Source organism: Myotis lucifugus, unplaced genomic scaffold (genome assembly GCF_000147115.1).
Source record: "Myotis lucifugus unplaced genomic scaffold, Myoluc2.0 scaffold_162, whole genome shotgun sequence".
In the NCBI taxonomy this organism is placed as follows: Eukaryota; Metazoa; Chordata; class Mammalia; order Chiroptera; family Vespertilionidae; genus Myotis; species Myotis lucifugus.
Window position 1 is genome coordinate 910,640 of NW_005871210.1, and position 18,068 is coordinate 928,707.

General features: G+C 52.3%; 1 protein-coding gene across 10 annotated transcripts; it reads left to right on the forward strand.

Moving 5' to 3' along the window:
- Positions 1–444: 444 nt before the first annotated feature.
- MFSD13A (major facilitator superfamily domain containing 13A) lies at positions 445–17,669 on the forward strand. 10 transcript variants are annotated; one of them, XM_023759809.1, is made up of 12 exons: positions 445–500; positions 6,865–6,947; positions 7,323–7,493; positions 11,564–11,811; positions 12,221–12,303; positions 12,651–12,692; positions 12,857–13,309; positions 13,436–13,538; positions 14,062–14,158; positions 14,659–14,830; positions 14,907–15,100; positions 16,842–17,669. In XM_023759809.1, exons 4-12 carry the CDS (start codon positions 11,644–11,646, stop codon positions 17,102–17,104), a joined length of 1,575 nt encoding a protein of 524 aa, XP_023615577.1. In that variant the 5' UTR covers positions 445–500; positions 6,865–6,947; positions 7,323–7,493; positions 11,564–11,643; the 3' UTR covers positions 17,105–17,669. The 10 variants fall into 10 exon arrangements, with proteins under 10 accessions (XP_023615577.1, XP_014317367.1, XP_014317369.1 ...); XM_014461881.2 differs by lacking the exon at positions 445–500 and adding an exon at positions 5,064–5,316 and having other exon boundaries at positions 7,271–7,493; XM_014461883.2 differs by lacking the exon at positions 445–500 and adding an exon at positions 5,064–5,316.
- Positions 17,670–18,068: the final 399 nt, after the last annotated feature.

Below are 18,068 nucleotides of genomic sequence, written 5' to 3' on the forward strand. Positions count from 1 at the left end.
CACCAAAAAGAAAGGAGGCAAGGGTAGCATGACTCTACTTACGTATCTACATGCACATACACATTCACGACTGACGAAAAAACAACACCCCGCCCTCAGTTATTTTCTCCATCCTCCCGAAAATGAACAGTAGTGAGGAGCGGGGGGAAATTATTTCCCCTCTCACTCGTCTCCGGCGGCGTATCCTGGCTCGCCAAAGGCTGTTCCGCAAGGCGCTACTCGCAGGCCCCAGGCAGCTCCGCTTGCAGGCTGACGACCTCGCTCTTCGGCACACAATTTGCGGCCTCTGCTTCGCGGGCGCTGGCATCAACGATCCCGAGTAGCCGGGCGCGGAGAGCGGCGAGGGCAGGGCCGCGCGTAGGCCGGCGGGAAAGCCCACCAGAGCGGCGCGGGCCCCGGGGACCGCGCCCGGGCCGTGGAAACAGTGGTATTTCCCGCGGGGCCGCCCAGCCGCCGGCGCTCGGGGCCTGGATGGAGGGCAGCAGCAGGGGGCCAGGCAGGTAGGTGTAGGTGAGGGGCTGCAGCGGAGGCCAGGCGCCTTCCCCGGGCGCCAGGCAGCTGTAGGAGTACATGGTCGGAAGCGCAGGCAGCAGGTGTTTTTACTGGGGCCCGGTCCTGGTCCAGACCTGTAGCGGGGGTGGATGGATACACTTCGTTCTTATTAACCACCAGTTCCTGGGACCTGCTAGTCAAGGGCCCTGGATCATAGCTTGAGGCTGAACTTGCCTCCTGACTTTAGGGAACCCTGCCTAAGGTGTTTGCTCCCACCTTACCTCTTTGTCCCAGGTCGCGGTGGAACCCCACTCTCCCAGCACACAAGACGGTCCCAACACCTTTGCAAGCAAGCCCTTAGCCCAGAAATGCTGTTCCACTCACTTATCCCCTTCAGCCAGGGGCAGATGGTCCTCACAGGCAGGGGTTCCTCTCCCACTTTTTAGTTGAGCTGCTCCCCTGCAGGCCCTGCCCCAGCCACACCTCCCCGTTTCCAGGCAAAGGGAAACATCTTGAGCTGGCCAGGAGCTAGCCAGCCTGAAGGAGCTGCTGGTTGTTCCCACAGTAACCTAGATGCCGAGCCCTGTGCTCCGTGATACCCTCACCACAACTTGCTCAGACTCACACAGCCAGTTATGGTAAGGGGGAAATTCAGCCTCATGAAGTCCATGCTGTGGCTATCTCACAGTCCTCTTGCTCTAGAACAGCAGTTCACAACTTGTGGGTCGCGACCCCTTTGGCGGTCGAACGACCCTTTCACAGGGGTCGCCTAAGACCATCCTGCATATCAGATATTTACATTACGATTCATAACAGTAGCAAAATTACAGTTATGAAGTAGCAACGAAAATAATTTTATGGTCGGGGTCACAACATGAGGAACTGTATTTAAAGGGCCAGAAGGTTGAGAACCACTGCTCTAGAAGGTTACATAAAAACTTATAGTTCTTTACATATATATATATATATTTATAGTTCTTTATATATATATATTTATATATATTGATTTCAAAAAGAAGGGAGAGGGAGAGAGAGATAGAAACATCGACGAGAGAATCATTGATGGCTGCCTCCTACATGACCCCTATTACTGGGGATCCAGCCTACAGTGCATGTGCCCTGACCAGGAATCCAACGTGACCTCCTGGTTCATAGGTCAACGCTCAATCACTGAGCCACTCCGGCTAGGCAGAACTTCTAGTTCTTAATAATCGTGTGCAGAACATGGTGATATCATTATCATTTAATAGATAAGGAACCAGAAACTCAGAGAAGTTAGGCCATTTCCCAGGTTCACAGTCGGTAGGTAAGAAGCACAGTGATTTGAACCCAGAAGCTAGTTGGGGGAAGCCAGAAAGATTGCTTCCAGTCCTCTCTTGCTTTAGGTCACTACCCTCCACCTTTTTCTTCCTCAGTGGGGTGGATAGTAATCACTGAATGATTAAAATTGGTGCCCTCTCCCAGCTGCTGGGTGGCCAGGCCATCATAATTTCCTTCTGCCTTCTGTTGACTCAGACAGCTCTGGGTGGAGCTTGGAGGGAGGAATTGAGAAAAAGAGAGGGAGAGAGCTCATGGACACCGACAATAGTTTGGTGTTTTTGTTCGGTGGGGGGGGGGGGGGGGGAGAGGAGTGTGGGTAAAGGTGGAGGAGGGTACAGGGTGATAAATGTTGATGGGGAAAAATAATATATATATTAAAAAATAAAAACACAGAGTTCTTAAAGAAAGAGAGTGTTGAAAATGGAAGGGGGGGAGAAGGAGACATATGTAATACTCTGTAATACTTTAAGCAAGAAAAAAAAAGAAAATGGAAACTTGGGGGACCCTCCCTCCAGCTGTAGAAAGCTCTGGGAAAAAGTGAAGGAGACTGAGAAATTGTTAGGTAGGAGGGGAACCTGGGTCAGAGAAGTTGGAAGCCAAGGAAGGAGAGAATTTCAAGGAACGAGAGTGTCTGTGTATCTATCTGTACCAGGATCCAGGAACTCTGATATTCAAGAAGTCAGGCAAGCAATATGGCCTCAGTCACACCCCATGTCCCCTCCTAGTTAGCTCTGTGCTTGGCAACCAGGAAGGGAAATTGGAGATAATTACAAGGTCCAGCCCTGGTGACAGCACTAAAGGATGACTGGTTACACCGACTGTAAAACCAGATGGCTGGGAAGCTCAGAGTGTAACCAGGGGCATCAAGTGCAACATAGGGGCCAAAGTCTTTCCTATTATTTCACATTAGTCTGGCCTTTGGCAGTCTTCCCCATTCCCTTGTTCCCCAATTGGACACCCAGGGAAGGCTAAGTAAAGACTCGGGGTTTGCTTTGAATGACGGCACATGCTGGCCAGAGATAGAAAGGCAGGGGCACTTCTTTCATTCATTTACGGAGGCCCTACCGTGCCAGGCTCTGTGCTGCATGTTGGGTTTCTTGTCCTCTATTCTCACCACCAGGAATGTATAGATGAAGGTAAGGGTAGGGGTGGGGAGAAATGGCCACCTTCCTTCTAGTCAGGAGGCTTTCTGGAGCAGGAGGGGTTGCTGCAATTGCTTGAAGTCTAGAAGAGAAATGATGTGTGTGTGTGGCTTAGGAGAGACAGAGGAGGTAAGAATAGGGTCTGAAGGGGCAGGATTGGGAAGGAGGGAAATGAGACAGGCTGGTGGGAGATGAATTCTGAGGGCAAGGCCTCTGGGATCCCTGGGGACTCCCAAGGACTGGTTGAACATACTCTAGCCCTTGGACGCCAGGGCTCTTGTGTTGGACCATTTGCTGTGGACGGGCCCTTTACCAGGTGGTCAGGAAGGAGGAAGAGAATGATATTCCTGTTGACAACCATCAACAAAGGCATAAGGACCAAAAGTTTGCAAGACTTGTATGCCCCTGCTTCTCATTTAATGCCCACAAAATCCTCATAAGGCATAACATCGAGGCTTACAAAAGTAGGGACCCATAACAAAGAAGTAGAGCTAGGGGAAGGGGCCCAGGTCCCCCAGCAGCTGAAGGCCATGCTTGTTGCCCTATTTCCAGGGAAACAGCAGGTCGTGGGTGTGTGCTGTTTGATCGCCTGGAAACCTAACCAGGCTGACAAGCTGCCTGGGAGAAGACATGGGGCATCCTCACCAGACTAGACTGAGCAAAACGAAACTTTGAGGGCCTGCAGGGGTAAGGAGAGGACAGACTCTTGTTCTGGGATCCAGCTTGTCTGGACCTCTTGCTTATTGTATGAATGTCAGTGAATCTCTTTGAACCTCAGTTTCTTCATCTGTAAAATGGTGATGATAGCACCTGCCTCCAAAGAATGTTGTGAGGACTCAACAAGAGAATGCACATAGAGTTCTTTTTTAAAAAACATATTTTATTGATTTTTTTTACAGAGAGGAAGGGAGAGGGATAGAGTTAGAAACATCAATCAGCTGCCTCCTGCACATGTCCTACTGGGGATGTGCCCGCAACCAAGGTACATGCCCTTGACTGGAATCGAACCCGGGACCCTTCAGTCTGCAGGCAGACGCTCTATCCACTGAGCCAAAGCAGTGCTGGCCATAGAGTTCTTGACATGATACAGGGCACATAGTGAGAGCTCATTTCTCCTTATATTTTATCATTACTATTATTAATAGGAGGAGGTTGGGCTGCATGGTAGCTCCCTTAGGGCCTGTGCCCACAGCTCACGCTGGGTCTGTCTGCTCCTGAGGGGCTCACAATCCAACATTAGGGAGTCCCAGGTGGTGCCACTGCCATCTTCTTATCTGTGTCATCTGTGCATCCAGGCAGACAAGGCTTGCAGGAAGGTGCTGAGCTCTCATTCTCTGAATTAATGCTGAGGAGGGACAGGGGAGTTGATTTAAACTTGTCATCTGAGTGTAAACCAATCAGGAGGCTTTGGCTAGACATAAATGATAAAGATTTATTTGATGATCTTTGGGATTTGCAAATGGGAAATACAACGAGGCAATACCCAGGGTGTTCCGAGTAAGAGACAAAAGCCGTGAGTTCTTACAGTAAAAAGTACATTCTTGAGAAGAATCAGTCCTGTCCTCTTAGCCTCTGGATTGGTCAGAGATGGGAATCACACAGATGTCAGATGGTCAGGACCAGCCGTGGGCAAACTACCCCCCGCGGGCCGGATTCGGCCCGTTTGAAATGAATAAAACTAAAAAAAAAAAAAAAAAAAAGACCGTACCCTTTTATGTAATGATGTTTACTTTGAATTTATATTAGTTCACACAAACACTCCATCCATGCTTTTGTTCTGGCCCTCCGGTCCAGTTTAAGAACCCATTGTGGCCCTCGAGTTAAAAAGTTTGCCCACCCCTGGTCTGGACACTCAACATTCTTCCCTAATGTCTGCAGGGGGTTATCTACAGATTTCCATACATACCTCCAGGCATTGTTGCACAACTGAAAGGTTCAAAAGTTTAAGTTCCCAGGGTAATCAAAGCAAGAATAGAATCATTTCCTCATGCCTCAGCCTAGTTTGATTTTAGTAATTTAGCCGTTTGACCACAGTGACTCCGTTTTATTTCTTCACTCTTTCCTCACACTGAAACGACATTAAGCTCTGAGGAGGGGATGAGCAGGTCCGGAGTACAGGCAACCCGCCCCTTCTCCCAAGTTCTCTTTTGGGGTCCGTAAGGGCAAGTGCCCATAACAAACATGGCGGCGGCGGCCTCGGGCGCGGGCTCCTACCTGCCCGCCGGCCGTCCCGGAGCTGCGCGGAGCCAATCGCTGGCCGGGGGCGGAGGCACAGGCTGGGGAAGCAGCCCGGGGCGCGCAGGACCCCTGCTGGCTCCTGGTTCCGGGCAGCCGGGAGCAGGCTTCGGCCGCCACGATTGCGGTGAGGGGTTGACCGCGGCGGGGCTGAGGGGCAGGAGCGGGCCGGACTGGGGGCCGGTAGGACGCAAAAGGCAGACCGCGGGGGACGGGAATGCAGTCCGCTCCGGGAGTCCCGGGTGCTGCCCGCGGGGTCCCCGGGGTGACCGGGCTGTGGGCTGGAGAGTCTGGGTCAGGGTGGGAGAAACCTGGGCGCGGGCGGTGCGGGTGGAATCCTTGCCCTGGGGCTCCCGGGGGCTGGGGCGCGCGGCATGCGTGGGGCCCGATCCATTTTATTAGCATAAAGGCCCTTAGCCCAGGTGACGTAGTAGAGCCTCTTGGGGAGCTTTAGAGGAACACCATGCTGGACCCCATCCCTAGAAATTCTGATTTAATTGGTCAGGGGTGAGGCCTGGGCTTGGGTGCTATTGATTAGGTGATTTTAGCGTGCAGACCGGCTGCAGATCCATCTCGAGTTTCAGCGCCAGCCCCCGAGTAACGAGCTCCTGCGGAGGAGGGGGAGGGAAAGGCCCCTCCCCTAATCAGGTGCAATTCCTTTTCCAGCCGAAGGAGGAGGGCAGCCCACCCGCGTGGGTTCCCCCAAGGCCCTGGCCGGTCGGGCCTTGCTGTGGGGACACTGGGCAGGAAGACAAGGCTCCCGATAGCGAAGCAGAAGGCAGAACTGAGAGATCCAGTGGGACCTGGGGGTGCTGCTCTTCCCGAGGGTTGGAGAATGCTCATACTGGCCTTTTAGGGGCAAATCCACCCACCATGTATTCGTTGAGCACCTACTGTGGTGAAGGAGCCTGGTGGAGGCAGGGAGCAGAAATCAGAAGTGGGTCTGACCTGGCCCTGCCCTTAAGGAGCACATCGGAGGCGGGAGGAGGATAAGGGAGGCATTTGGATCCTGATGCAGGAGCCAAGGGATTTGAAAAGAGGAGAGAACACCTGACTGCGTGTCCTTTGGAAGGCTGGTGCCGCTAACCTGGGCCTTGAATCAGCAGGATTTGATAAAGTGGAGGTGGGCAGGTTGACGTGAGAAATGCTAAAATGTTTTAGTCAAAAACCCCCATTTTGAATCTTGGCTTTAGCACTTAATCTCTCTGTGACTTGGGGCCAGTTATTTAACCTCCTGAGCCTTGGATGGAGATAGTAACCAGAGTTGTAAGGATTCATGATAATGGATATAAAAAATTGACAAATCCTATACACTTGAGAAATGGTGCATAGTTACAGCAAGGGTAGTGAGGAGGAAGGAACAGCATGAAGAAAGTTGTGAAGGTGGCATTTCAAAAGAGAATCTGAGGTTGGGAGTATATACCAGGCAGACAGAAGCATCAGTGTTGGCTGCTAGAAAGACAACTTCAATCATGGGTTTGACAGAAGGGAGACTGACTGAAATCTTTAAAAGATCATGAAACCAAATGTCAGAGACATGAAAAAAAAATTATTAATAGCTACTGTTTATTGAGGGTCTTCTATGTGCCAGATACTGTGCTTGATACTGTGTCTACCTTTTGCATTTCAGCCCACAGCAATTTAAGAGGCTGACTTTGTCATTCTCACTTTATAGATGAGTCTGAGGCCCAGGGAGAGGGAGTGGCTGGCTCAAGACCACACAGCAGGGAACGGTATGGCTCTCCACAAAGTGCCAAGGTGGGGTGGATTCTGTTACAGGATATTTCAGCAGGCTATGCACGAGGCTGGGTGGGCTCCTGCTCTTTCTCCCTGGGGGAGGCAGGGATGTTATTCTCTGCTAGGGTGGATCGAGGGTGGGAGGCTAGTAGGGGAAGGCATTTTCTGATGGAGGAGCAGAATCTGGAAGAGAAACCCTGTGAGTGACCCTGCACACTCCCCTCGCAGCTTCTGCTCCTGGACACAGGCTTAGCTGGACAGGCTGTTTGGCCTCTAGCCCTGCCCTGTGCTGGGAGCTTGTCTCTGGCATTCCCGAATATTGTATTTGCCCCTGCTCATTCCAGGCCCTCCTCTTCTGACTTTTAAAAGTCTCTCCACCTCCTTTACCACCATCAGAAGAGACCTGACTGCCAGGATATTGCCCTGCTGCTGCCCTGATCTGTTATAAGTGAGCCCAAGGAAGAGCCAGTTTCTGAGCATCTTCCATGTGGTTTGCCTGGTGCTCAGGACACTAGTTTAATCCTCCCTGCACTCCTATCAAGATGGCATTATGACCCCGTCTTACAGGTAAGAAAACCAGGACTCAGACTGGTTAAGTGGCTTGCCTGAGGTTACACTCTTAGTAGGAAGTGCAGTTGACATTAAACCCAGACGCTTCTGATGGCACAGTCATAGCCTTTCCATCTCACCCCCTCAAAGGTTTTCTACTGTTGTCCCGGTGGGGGAGCCTGGAGCTTGGGAACTTGCCTGCAAGGTTTACCTTCTCCAGCAACTGGGGCAGGTCACTGGACATCTGGGTGGGAAAGGGAGCGTCACTGCCTTGGACAAAGGCTTTGGAGGTGAGGTAGGGGAGTTCTGATTCCCTGGGGATCAGAGAAAGTTAGCCAGGTTAAATTAGTAACAGGAGTACATTGTGCTTTACAGCCCCAAGGCACCTTTATACCCCATCCTTGTGTGGTGGGTAGGGAAGGCTTCAGAGGTTCAATAGTAATAATCTCTAACGTGCTCACCACACTTACCATGCTGAGTGCTTTAGGGTCTTTTCTCATTGACTCACTGACCACTAACGGTAGCCTTAGGAAGGTTGGCCCCTATTGCAGATCAAGAAACAGGCATAGAGAGGTTAAGCAAATTGCTCCAGGGCACACAGGGACTAAATGGTGAAGTCAGGACTCCGGAGACCCCCAGTGTGTCTTCTCTCAGCTCTGTTACTTAGTGCCAAGGGCACTTGTAGGGTGACGGATCTGTTCATGATCTCCGTTGTGGCGATGGGTTCACAGGTGCATACATGTTAAAACTGATCAGACTGTACACTTTGAACATGTGCAGATTATTGTATGTCAGTGATACTTCAATAAAGCTGTGAAAGAAAAGAAAAGCATTTCCCACCAACCGTTCCTTCAGAGGCTCAAAGTTCCAGAGAGAAGCCACTTGGCCATCTTCCTGCTTTGGGGCAGGGTAGGACCATTGTGGCCTGGGAGAGGTTCTCATAGACTTAGTGGGTGGTTTCAGGTAGTTTTGGCTGCTTCTCCTTCTCTCCTTCCTCCACCACTAGGCATGGACTGGCAACAGGCTGGGGGTGCGTACAGATCTCTTGAGTAATTGCCACTTGGCTTCCAGTGAGTCTGAGAGCGACCCAGGGAGATTCTCTCCTCTTCTCCCATCAGACCCTCTTTCTTTACCAGCCAGTTACTCCCAGAGCAAGAGTGTCAAGTTCAGCCCATTCTCCTTGAGAGGGAGATAGAGGGAGAAGACACAGGCCCTGTCCTCGAAGGCCCCCAGTCAGGCTGCAGTGGGCAGGCAGGAGAGTCTGCTGTGCAGGGGCAGAAGGCATCAGTGAGGGCCGAGGAGTTGGAGAAGGTTTCCTGGACACGGTGCTGGCTCCTAAAGGATGGGGGAGATGGAGATGGGGAGGTGGGGAGGGTGCTTCTCATGGGAGGCTCCAGCAAGCACAGAGGCCTGGCCAGAGGAGAAGGTGGCTTGAAGATGCAAGGCAGGCCTGGCTGGACAGGCTGGGAGAGGCCAGACAGCAGAGGCCCCTGAAGGCTGCGCAGGGAGTGGGAGCCATGGCGGGTAATGGGGGAAGGACCGGTCCTGTGGGGTCATTACTGTTGGATTGGGGCTGAAGTCAGCTCTCTAGGGCCTGACCTTGCTGGGAAACAAGTTTTGGCACTGTGTGTGAGGATGTGTGAGCGCGCGTGTGTGTGTGTATGTGTGTGCTCACCCACACGCACATGTATGCATGGACATAGAGATGAGGCCCATGGGCAGGCTTGGGTCACAGAGGCTCAGCCCCCAAGGGTGGGTATAGGTCTCCTAGGGTTGCTGTAACAAATGACCACAAACTGGGTAGCCTGAAATAACCAAAACGTATTCTCTCACAGTTCTGAAGGGTAGAAGTCCAAAATCAAGATGTCAGCGGGGCCACGGTCCCTCTGGAAGGCAGATCTAGAGGTGTCCATCCTTGCCTATTGCGGCTTCTGGCGTTTGCCCTAATCCTTGGTATTCCTTGACTTGTCGCTGCATCACTCCAATTTCTGCCTTCGTCTTCATCTGGCATCTCCCTTCTGTGTGTGTGTCTGTCTCTGTGTCCAAATTTCCATCTCCTTATAAGGAAACCAATCATGGGATCAGGGCTCATGCTAATTCAGTATGACCTCATTTTAACTTGGTTACATCTACAAAGGCCCTATTTCCAAGTAAGGTCACGGAGGTACTGGGGGTTAGGACTTGAACACATTTTTTTTTTTTTTTTTAAATATATTTTATTGATTTTTCACAGAGAGGAAGGGAGAGAGATAGAGAGCTAGAAACATCGATGAGAGAGAAACATCGATCAGCTGCCTCCTGCACATCTCCCACTGGGGATGTGCCCGCAACCCAGGTACATGCCCTTGACCGGAATCGAACCCGGGACCTTTCAGTCCGCAGGCCGACGCTCTATCCACTGAGCCAAACCGGTTTCGGCATTGAACACATTTTTTGGATGCAATTTAATTCACAACAGGGAGTGTGAGAAAAGGAAGCACCCATAGCTTCCCGCTGGGGGTCAGTCAAGCACACAGGGGCTTGTTTCTCTAAAAAGAGAACGGCAGCTTTGAGCCTAACAAAAACGATGGACTTAATGCCTCACTGTTTATTTTATTTATTTATTTATTTTTAAAATATATTTATTTTTATTGATTTCTTACAGAGAGGAAGAGAGAGGGATAGAGAGTTAGAAACATCGACAAGAGAGAAACATCGATCAGCTGCTTCCTGCACACCTCCTAGTGGGGATGTGCCCGCAACCAAGGTACATGCCCTTGACCGGAATCAAACCTGGGACCCTTCAGTCCGCAGGCCGACGCTCTATCCACTGAGCCAAACCAGTCAGGGCAATGCCTCACTGTTTAAAGTGCACTCATGGACCAGCAACGTGGTGTCACCTGGGAGCCTGTTAGAAATGCAGAATCTCAGATTCCTCCCCAGACCTGAGGAGGAACTACGTCTCAGCACAGTCCTCAGGTACATTTCAGTTGGAGAAGCAGCGCTCTATTAAAAATCCTACCTTTATTTCCTTTCCCACCCACGACCATCAGTCCAGCCAGCCAGTTTCTGCACAAATCGGCCTGGTTGGAAACCAGGCAACCACGCTGTCCTTTGTTCTCTCTTTTCACGTAACACGTTCTTGAGTTTCTCTTCCATGTGTCGAGTTTCTCCATGTGCTTCCGCTTTCTAGAGCGCATCAGCTTGCTGAGCCAGTCCCTTTGTTGTGTTCTTGGGCTGTGTCCAATTTTTTGTTGTTTGTAAGCGTGGCTGCCATGAACATCTCTATACACATTCCTTTGGGGTTAGCCCCTTGAGGAGGAATTTCTGGAATCAAAGTGCATGGGCAGTTGTGGACTCTAATTATGCTTCTATATCTATGGGACTTAACGTCACAGCAGGTTTCTCCATTTTATCCAACAGTTTGTAGGAACCTGATTTGGGAGGGCAAGTGGCAGATAAGGCTTTGGAGCCAGAGAGGCCAAGGTTCAAATCTACGTTTTTGCTGTGTGACATTGGGCAAATTACTTAACATCTCTGAGCTTGGCGTTGCTCTATAATATTGTAATAGTGCTATACATTTTGTAGGGATTTTGTAAAGCTAATAATGACATCACCAACATCCATTCATTGAGCACTTTCTGTGAGTTACCTTATTTAATCTTTTAAGCGTCTCTGCAGAGTAAGCGTGATCATCTCCTTTTCCCTTTACAGGAGAGGAAACTGAGGCTTGGGTTAAGTAGCTTGCAGTTATATTGTAGGTACACCGCCTGCCCAAGCCCAAGGTTGTCACGTCTAGATCATGAAGGGCAGATGGTGCACATGAAAGAAGATACTGAGCACGTAGCCCGAGCAAGGTTGGCCCTGGCTCAACACTTGTTGGACGCCTGCCTTTGCTTCCCACGCCTTTATCAGTTTTCTCGGGTTACTCCCGGGCATGGTGGCGAACACAGCACTGTTTCAGCTGTATGTCATTAACAATTCCCCAGCTCTAGTTTACGTGCAAACTTTCTCCCAGTTGAAAATGAGTTTTTAAATGACTCACAGGTCTGTGGTTTGGAGCACAGCTGGCTCTGATCCTTGCAGCTAACCAGCTCCTTCTTCCCCAGGGACAAGGATGGCCAGACTGCACGCGGCCACGAGTGCATCTCAGTGCTCCTAGGCTGAGGGTGAGGCTGGGCTGGCAGCCATGGGGCTGGGTTGGCCCCAGGCCTGGCTGTTGGACTTGCCCACAGCTGTGGTCTATGGCTCCCTGACCCTCTTCATCACCGTTTTGCACAACGTGTTCCTGCTTTACTATGTGGACACCTTTGTCTCAGTGTACAAGATCAGCAAAGCTGCCTTCTGGGTCGGAGAGGTAGGCCAGTGCTGGGGTGGGAGTCGGGCAGATGGCAGTGCTGGGTCCTGCCAGGAGCCAGGAGCATGGGGGCAGGCCAGGCTGCCCACTGAGGCTCAGCAAGAAAAAAAGCTGAGCTGGAGGCCTTGATGACACTTCAGTGGGGATTACACCAGCTCTGGCCACTGTCCTATGAGCCAGGGACTGTTTTATGTATTCACATACATTAATGTATCAGCTGGGCCATGGCCAGGTGGGAGTTTGATGGGGGCAGTGGCCCGTAGAGTGGGTTTTAGCAGAGGGGCTGACCTGAGCAAAGTGTGCAGGCAGGAAAGCTGTTGTCATCTGTAAGAGGTGGTGAGCAGGCGGGGTAGGGGGAGCCCTGGGGAAGAAGCTGCCTGGAGCCCACCCGTGTCCCCTCTGCCCGCAGACGGTGTTTCTCCTGTGGAACAGCCTCAACGACCCCCTCTTCGGCTGGCTGAGTGACCGTCAGTTCCTCAGCTCCCAGCCCCGGTTTGTGTCTTGGGGGAGGCTCACCGCTGGTTCTGTCCCACCCGACCCTTCCCAGGACTGGAGGAGCCCCCACCTGTGTTTGGGGTGGGGAGAGAAAGGGAGACCGTTTTCAGCTATTGTCGAGGCTTCCTCCGCTCCCCGAGGTCAGGGCAGACTGGGTTGGCAAAGTGGCCTTGACTAACTGTTGGCCTCGATCACCTTGTGGAGAGATGGACCTCAGGTCTGCTTGTCTGGCCCTCGGGACTGGGCACTCACTACCTCACCCTCTGCTGCTTCTGGCAGATTACTTTACCCCATCACTGCCCCAACCCTAAAGAAATGGTATCACACCCCTCTTTGGCCCTCAGCCCTGGCAGCTGGCAAGGGAGCGGAGGAGGGAGTACCCCTTGGTGAGTTGTGCTTCCTAATTGGAGTCTGAGGACTCGAAGCTCAGTGGGACACCCTGGGGTGAGTCCCACATTCTGGGCCTCTGTCCCTCCTCTGGTGCTGAGCAGGGGGGACTGGGAACCAAGGCTGCAAGGGCACCTCCCGACAGCCCTCCTCTCCCTGGCAGGTCAGGCCCTGGGCTCTCCTCGAGGGCCGTGGTGCTGGCACGGGTGCGGGCACTTGGCTGGCATGGGCCGCTGCTGGCGCTGTCGTTCCTGGTGTTCTGGGTGCCCTGGGCCCCAGCAGGCCTGCAGTTCCTGCTGTGCCTGTGCCTCTATGATAGCTTCCTGACGCTCGTGGACCTGCACCATCACGCCTTGCTGGCTGACCTGGCCCTCTCAGCCCACGACCGCACCCACCTCAACTTCTACTGCTCCCTCTTCAGTGCGGCTGGCTCCCTCTCTGTCTTTGCCTCCTACGCCTTCTGGAACAAGGAGGACTTCTCCTCCTTCCGTGCCTTCTGCGTGGCACTGGCTGCTGGCTCTGCGCTAGGCTTTGTGGGGGCCACACGGCTCCTGAGGCGGCGGGTAGAGGCGGCCGGTAGGGAGCCAGGGTGCCCAGACCTGGCTGCGGATAGCGGGTGAGTGGCCAGCACTGTCCTGAGTCTGATGTCAGTGCTGATCCCCTGTCTGATGGGTGGCTGCCCTGAGGTGGGGGTGGATCTGGCCCAGCCCTAGGCTGTTCTTGACTCCCTTCTGCCCCATAGCCTGTGTGGAGAGGAGGCGGGCAACATCACCTTGGGCCAGTACCTCTGGCAGCTGGCGCATCACCGGAACTTCCTGTGGTTCGTGGTCATGGACCTGGTGCAGGTATGGGAGCAGTCTCCCCCACCCAGGATAGGCAGGCTAGGCCTCACTCAGCGGAGTAGGTTTCTCAAACGCTGGGAAATCAGTCCTGGGCTTCGCGTGATGACTGCAGGGTGATTCGAAGGCAGGGACACAGGTTGGGTAGTTAGAAGACCTGGGTTCTAGCACCATCTGAGCTCCCAACTCCTTGTGAAGTCTTAGGCAAGTCTCAGCCTCTGGAGACTGTGACAAGCTTTTAAAAATACCAAGTGCCACACCTAAAACACAGGTAGTATATAAGCTAGCCAGATCGTTTTTATGTCATTAAGCTTGCTTTACTAAGGTGTTTTTAATTTAAAAGAAAGAAAACTTTTAACTGTTCTAATGACAATGTTATCATTCCTAACTTTTAGCAAAATTCGATAAGCAACAGGAATTGGTTTTAGGTCTTGTGGCATGTTCCCTGCTGAGGGACGGGGGATAAAGGCTGCTCTTGCCCGGGCCGCCCCCTGCCCGGCAGCCTCCTCACCGCCCTGTTGGGTTTCAGGTCTTCCACTGCCACTTCAACAGCAACTTCTTCCCCCTCTTCCTGGAGCACCTGTTGTCAGACCACATCTCCCTCTCCACCGGCTCCTTCCTGCTGGGTGAGTGGGTGTCTCGGGCAGGCTGGAAGGGCAGAGGCTCGCACCCCAGCACCCCTAGCCCCGCTGCAGGCACAGCCACTCCCCAGCTCGGGCCTGGGTGGCAGAGGGCAGAGTCTGTGGTGGGTTGCACCTCCAGCCCCCAGCTCTGTTTTCCTGAGGAAGGGGTGAGGAAGCCTGTTGTGGGTAGGAGGGGGCGGGGCTGCTCTCATGGTGGTCCTCTCGGTGATGGGGCCGCACAGTGTGCCGGGCCTGGCTGTGAGTCCGGATTGTGCTTATTGACTGTTTGGCCTTGGGTGTTTTATTTCTTCTCTTTGGGTCTCCATTTCTCACCTGTAAGGTAGGAGTAATAGTACTGACCTTAAAAGGCTGTGGGGATTAAATAAAAGGATGCAGATTAGCTCTCAGCACAGAGCCTGGCAAACCCTGATTCTGACTGTTAAAATGTGGACAGTTGTGGAAGCTGCCGCAGTGTCCGACAAGGCTGCACCCCTTCTCCTCAGGCATCTCCTATGTCGCCCCCCATCTCAACAACCTCTACTTCCTGCCCCTGTGCCGGCGCTGGGGCGTCTACACCGTGGTGCGGGGTCTCTTCCTGCTTAAGCTGGGCCTGAGCCTGCTCATGCTTCTGGCCGGCCCCGACCGCCCCGGCCTGCTCTGCCTCTTCATTGCCAGGTATGCCCTGCCCTCCCTCACCCCACACCTCTGTTGCACCCCTTCACTCTTGCCTGCTTTCTCTCTCCGCTGGCAGCAACCGTGTCTTCACGGAGGGCACCTGTAAGCTATTGACCTTGGTGGTCACTGACCTGGTGGATGAGGACCTGGTGCTGAACCGCCGCAAGCAGGCGGCCTCGGCGCTTCTCTTCGGCATGGTGGCCCTGGTGACCAAGCCAGGCCAAACCTTGGCCCCACTGCTGGGCACCTGGCTGCTGTGCTTCTACACAGGTGAGGGCCCAGGGGCTGGCAAGGGGCTTGCCTGGCATACCAGCTGACAAGCCTGGCTCTAGGTCTGGTGAGGGAGAGAATGGCAACTGGATTACCCTGGTGCCACACCTCCTCTGCCTCTCCACCATGAGTAGAAAAACTGGGTTTCTGATTCTTCTTTCAAGAGTTCATTCATGGATTCGACAAATATGTATAGAATACTGTCTCTGCCAGGTGGTGCTCTGAGTGCTAGGAAGACAACAGTGAGACATACGAGGCCCTTGCCATCCTGAAGCTTAATTCTAGTTGGGAGGAGGGGGATGTGGTGTTATGTAGCCAAACAAGAAAATAGCAGATGGTGATAAGCGCAGGGGTGAAAACACAGCAGGTCTTCAACAGATGGGGTTTTGTTCAGTGTTGTTGCATTATAATGTTGATGAGATGCTGTAGGAACTTCACTTGTTTATATCGATTAGCCTATGCCAGTGATGGCGAACCTTTTGAGCTCGGCGTGTCAGCATTTTGAAAAACCCTAACTTAACTCTGGTGCTGTGTCACATATAGAAATTTTTTGATATTTGCAACCATAGTAAAACAAAGACTTATATTTTTGATATTTATTTTATATATTTAAATGCCATTTAACAAAGAAAAATCAACCAAAAAAATGAGTTTGCGTGTCACTTCTGACACGCGTGTCATAGGTTCGCCATCACTGGCCTATGCTAAAGTTGGTTCATTATACATTGTTTCACTTAGAGTCACAGAACTTGTTGAGGACATTGAGTGAGGCCTTATTGTAATGTGTCTGAAAAGCTACTTAGTGTGGTCTGGGAAGGTCTCTCTGAGGAAGTGACAGCCAGATATGAACTGAATGGGAAAGATTTGGTCTACAAAGATCTCAGTGGATCCCAGAGGAGTGACAAGTGCAAAGGCACAAGGTATCAGGAGTGGTTAGATCAGCGGTTCTCAACCTGTGGGTCGCGACCACTTTGGCGGTCGAATGACCCTTTCACAGGGGTCGCCTAAGACCATCGGAAAACACATATTGAATATATAATTACATATTGTTTTTGTGATTAATCACTATGCTTTAATTATGTTCAATTTGTAACAATGAAAATACATCCTGCATATCAGATATTTACATTACGATTCATAACAGTAGCAAAATTACAGTTATGAAGTAGCAACGAAAATAATTTTATGGTTGGGAGTCACCACAACATGAGGAACTGTATTCAAGGGTCACGGCATTAGGAAGGTTGAGAACCACTGGGTTAGATGAAGCTGGAAACGTTGATGAGGGCTCTGGAGAGCAGGGCAGGGTTTGGAGTTTATTCTCAGTTCAAAGAGAAGCTATTGGAAGGGTTTTAAGCAGAGGGTGACATGGTCCGATTTGTTTTTAAGAGGTGGCTCTGGCTGCTGTATGGAGAATGGATTGTAGGGAGGCTGTGGCAGAGGCGATAGAGACTTGGACCAGGGTGGTGCTAGGAGGCTGGAAAGAAGTATTTGGGGTTGGGATGTGTTTTGGAGTTGGGTGGAGGTGAAGGATTGGCTGTTGGGGAGTGCTAAAGTCAACCAAGGAATCTAGGAAGACTTTGAGGCTTTTGGCCCATTGGGTGGATGGCAGAAAGGGAGGAGCAAGGTTGGGGTAGAAATCAATGTGTTTTGGTTGTGTATGTGTGGCATCTGAGATGTGGTACTGTGGACCTGAGAGGAGCACAGGGCCGACTGTTCTTTCTGCACGCTCTCGTCGTAGGTCATGATCTCTTCCAGCAGTCCCCACTGACCCCTGTGGGGAGGGCCCAACCCTGGCCAGAACCCCCGGCCCCACCCCCGGTTCAGGCCCCTACACTCCGCCAGGGCTGCTTCTACCTGCTGGTGCTGGTGCCCATCACCTGTGCTCTGCTGCAACTGTTCACCTGGTCCAAGTTCACGCTGCATGGGAGACGCCTGCGCATGGTCAAAGCCCAACGCCAGAATCTGTCACAAGTCCAAACCCTTGACATTAAGACAGTGTGAGAGGTGCAACAAGGCCACTCTGATGAGGACACTGCCCACAGCTCTGGCAGGAGCCACTTTTGCCAGCCTGGTGTCCTGCTCCCCTGCCTTCATTGGGTGCAGCCTCGAGATCAAAGGGCAGAACGGGAGCTCCTGGGTCTGAGCCAGGAGAGTCATTGGGTCTGAGATCGTGCTTGGCTACCTGGCCCAGCTTGGGCAAGAGCTGGGCCATATTTGCTCAGGGACCTGCTTGCCCCATGGGCAGGAGTAAGAAAAGGACCAAGAAGGGATGGGAATGCCCTGTGGTCACATGGGGTTGCCACAGGGCACAGAGGCCTATCCCCCCTGCCTGGGCTGGGGCTTCATGTGCGCTCAGGAACCACTTTTGATACTGCCTTTCATCCAGTCAGGGGTGCTGACTGGGAGTCCCACCCACTCCGTCCCCCCACCCTTCCAGTGGTGTCTGCCATCTCTGCTTCAGTTGTGCCTGAAGTAGCATGCTCCCGCTGCTGCAGGGCTTCTCCACGCCCACCTGGGCCTCTAAGAGGTTCAGCTCATCAAACGGATTAAAGTCATTCTGTTCCCATTCCTGAGGTCTGTGCTGTGTGGGCGTGGTGGGGTTGGGGAATATGACTCATTTAATATGAAAAGCACTCAAGAGCACTTTTCCAAAGTGAGTTGAGAGGCCACCCACATCAGATTCACAGAGGCAACAGGGAGACCCTGTGGACTGGTAACTGCATGGGCACTTGGGATGCAGTCGTAGCCCCAGGGCACTTCCATGGTGATAGGTCTGAGTTCTGTTTCCCAAGGTTCTGCTTTCATGGGTCTGGGGTTTTGGAAAGCTCTGTGGTGATTTTACCAGTGTTCTAGGCCTTGGCAGCCCTGGCCTCTGCTTAGATGCCAGTAACAGCGCCCCCTTTACTCTCCCCCTCCCCCCCATTATGACAACCAGATACTTCCAGGCATTGGCAAATGTATATGG

Excerpts from the sequence above, each read along its gene's own strand:
- MFSD13A (XM_023759809.1), top strand. The coding sequence starts at position 11,644 with ATGGGGCTGGGTTGGCCCCAGGCCTGGCTGTTGGACTTGCCCACAGCT. Across the intron at positions 12,304-12,650 it reads TTCCTCAGCTCCCAGCCCCG|CCCTGGCAGCTGGCAAGGGA; the intron begins GTTTGTGTCTTG and ends TTTGGCCCTCAG. Across the intron at positions 13,539-14,061 it reads TGGTCATGGACCTGGTGCAG|GTCTTCCACTGCCACTTCAA; the intron begins GTATGGGAGCAG and ends GTTGGGTTTCAG.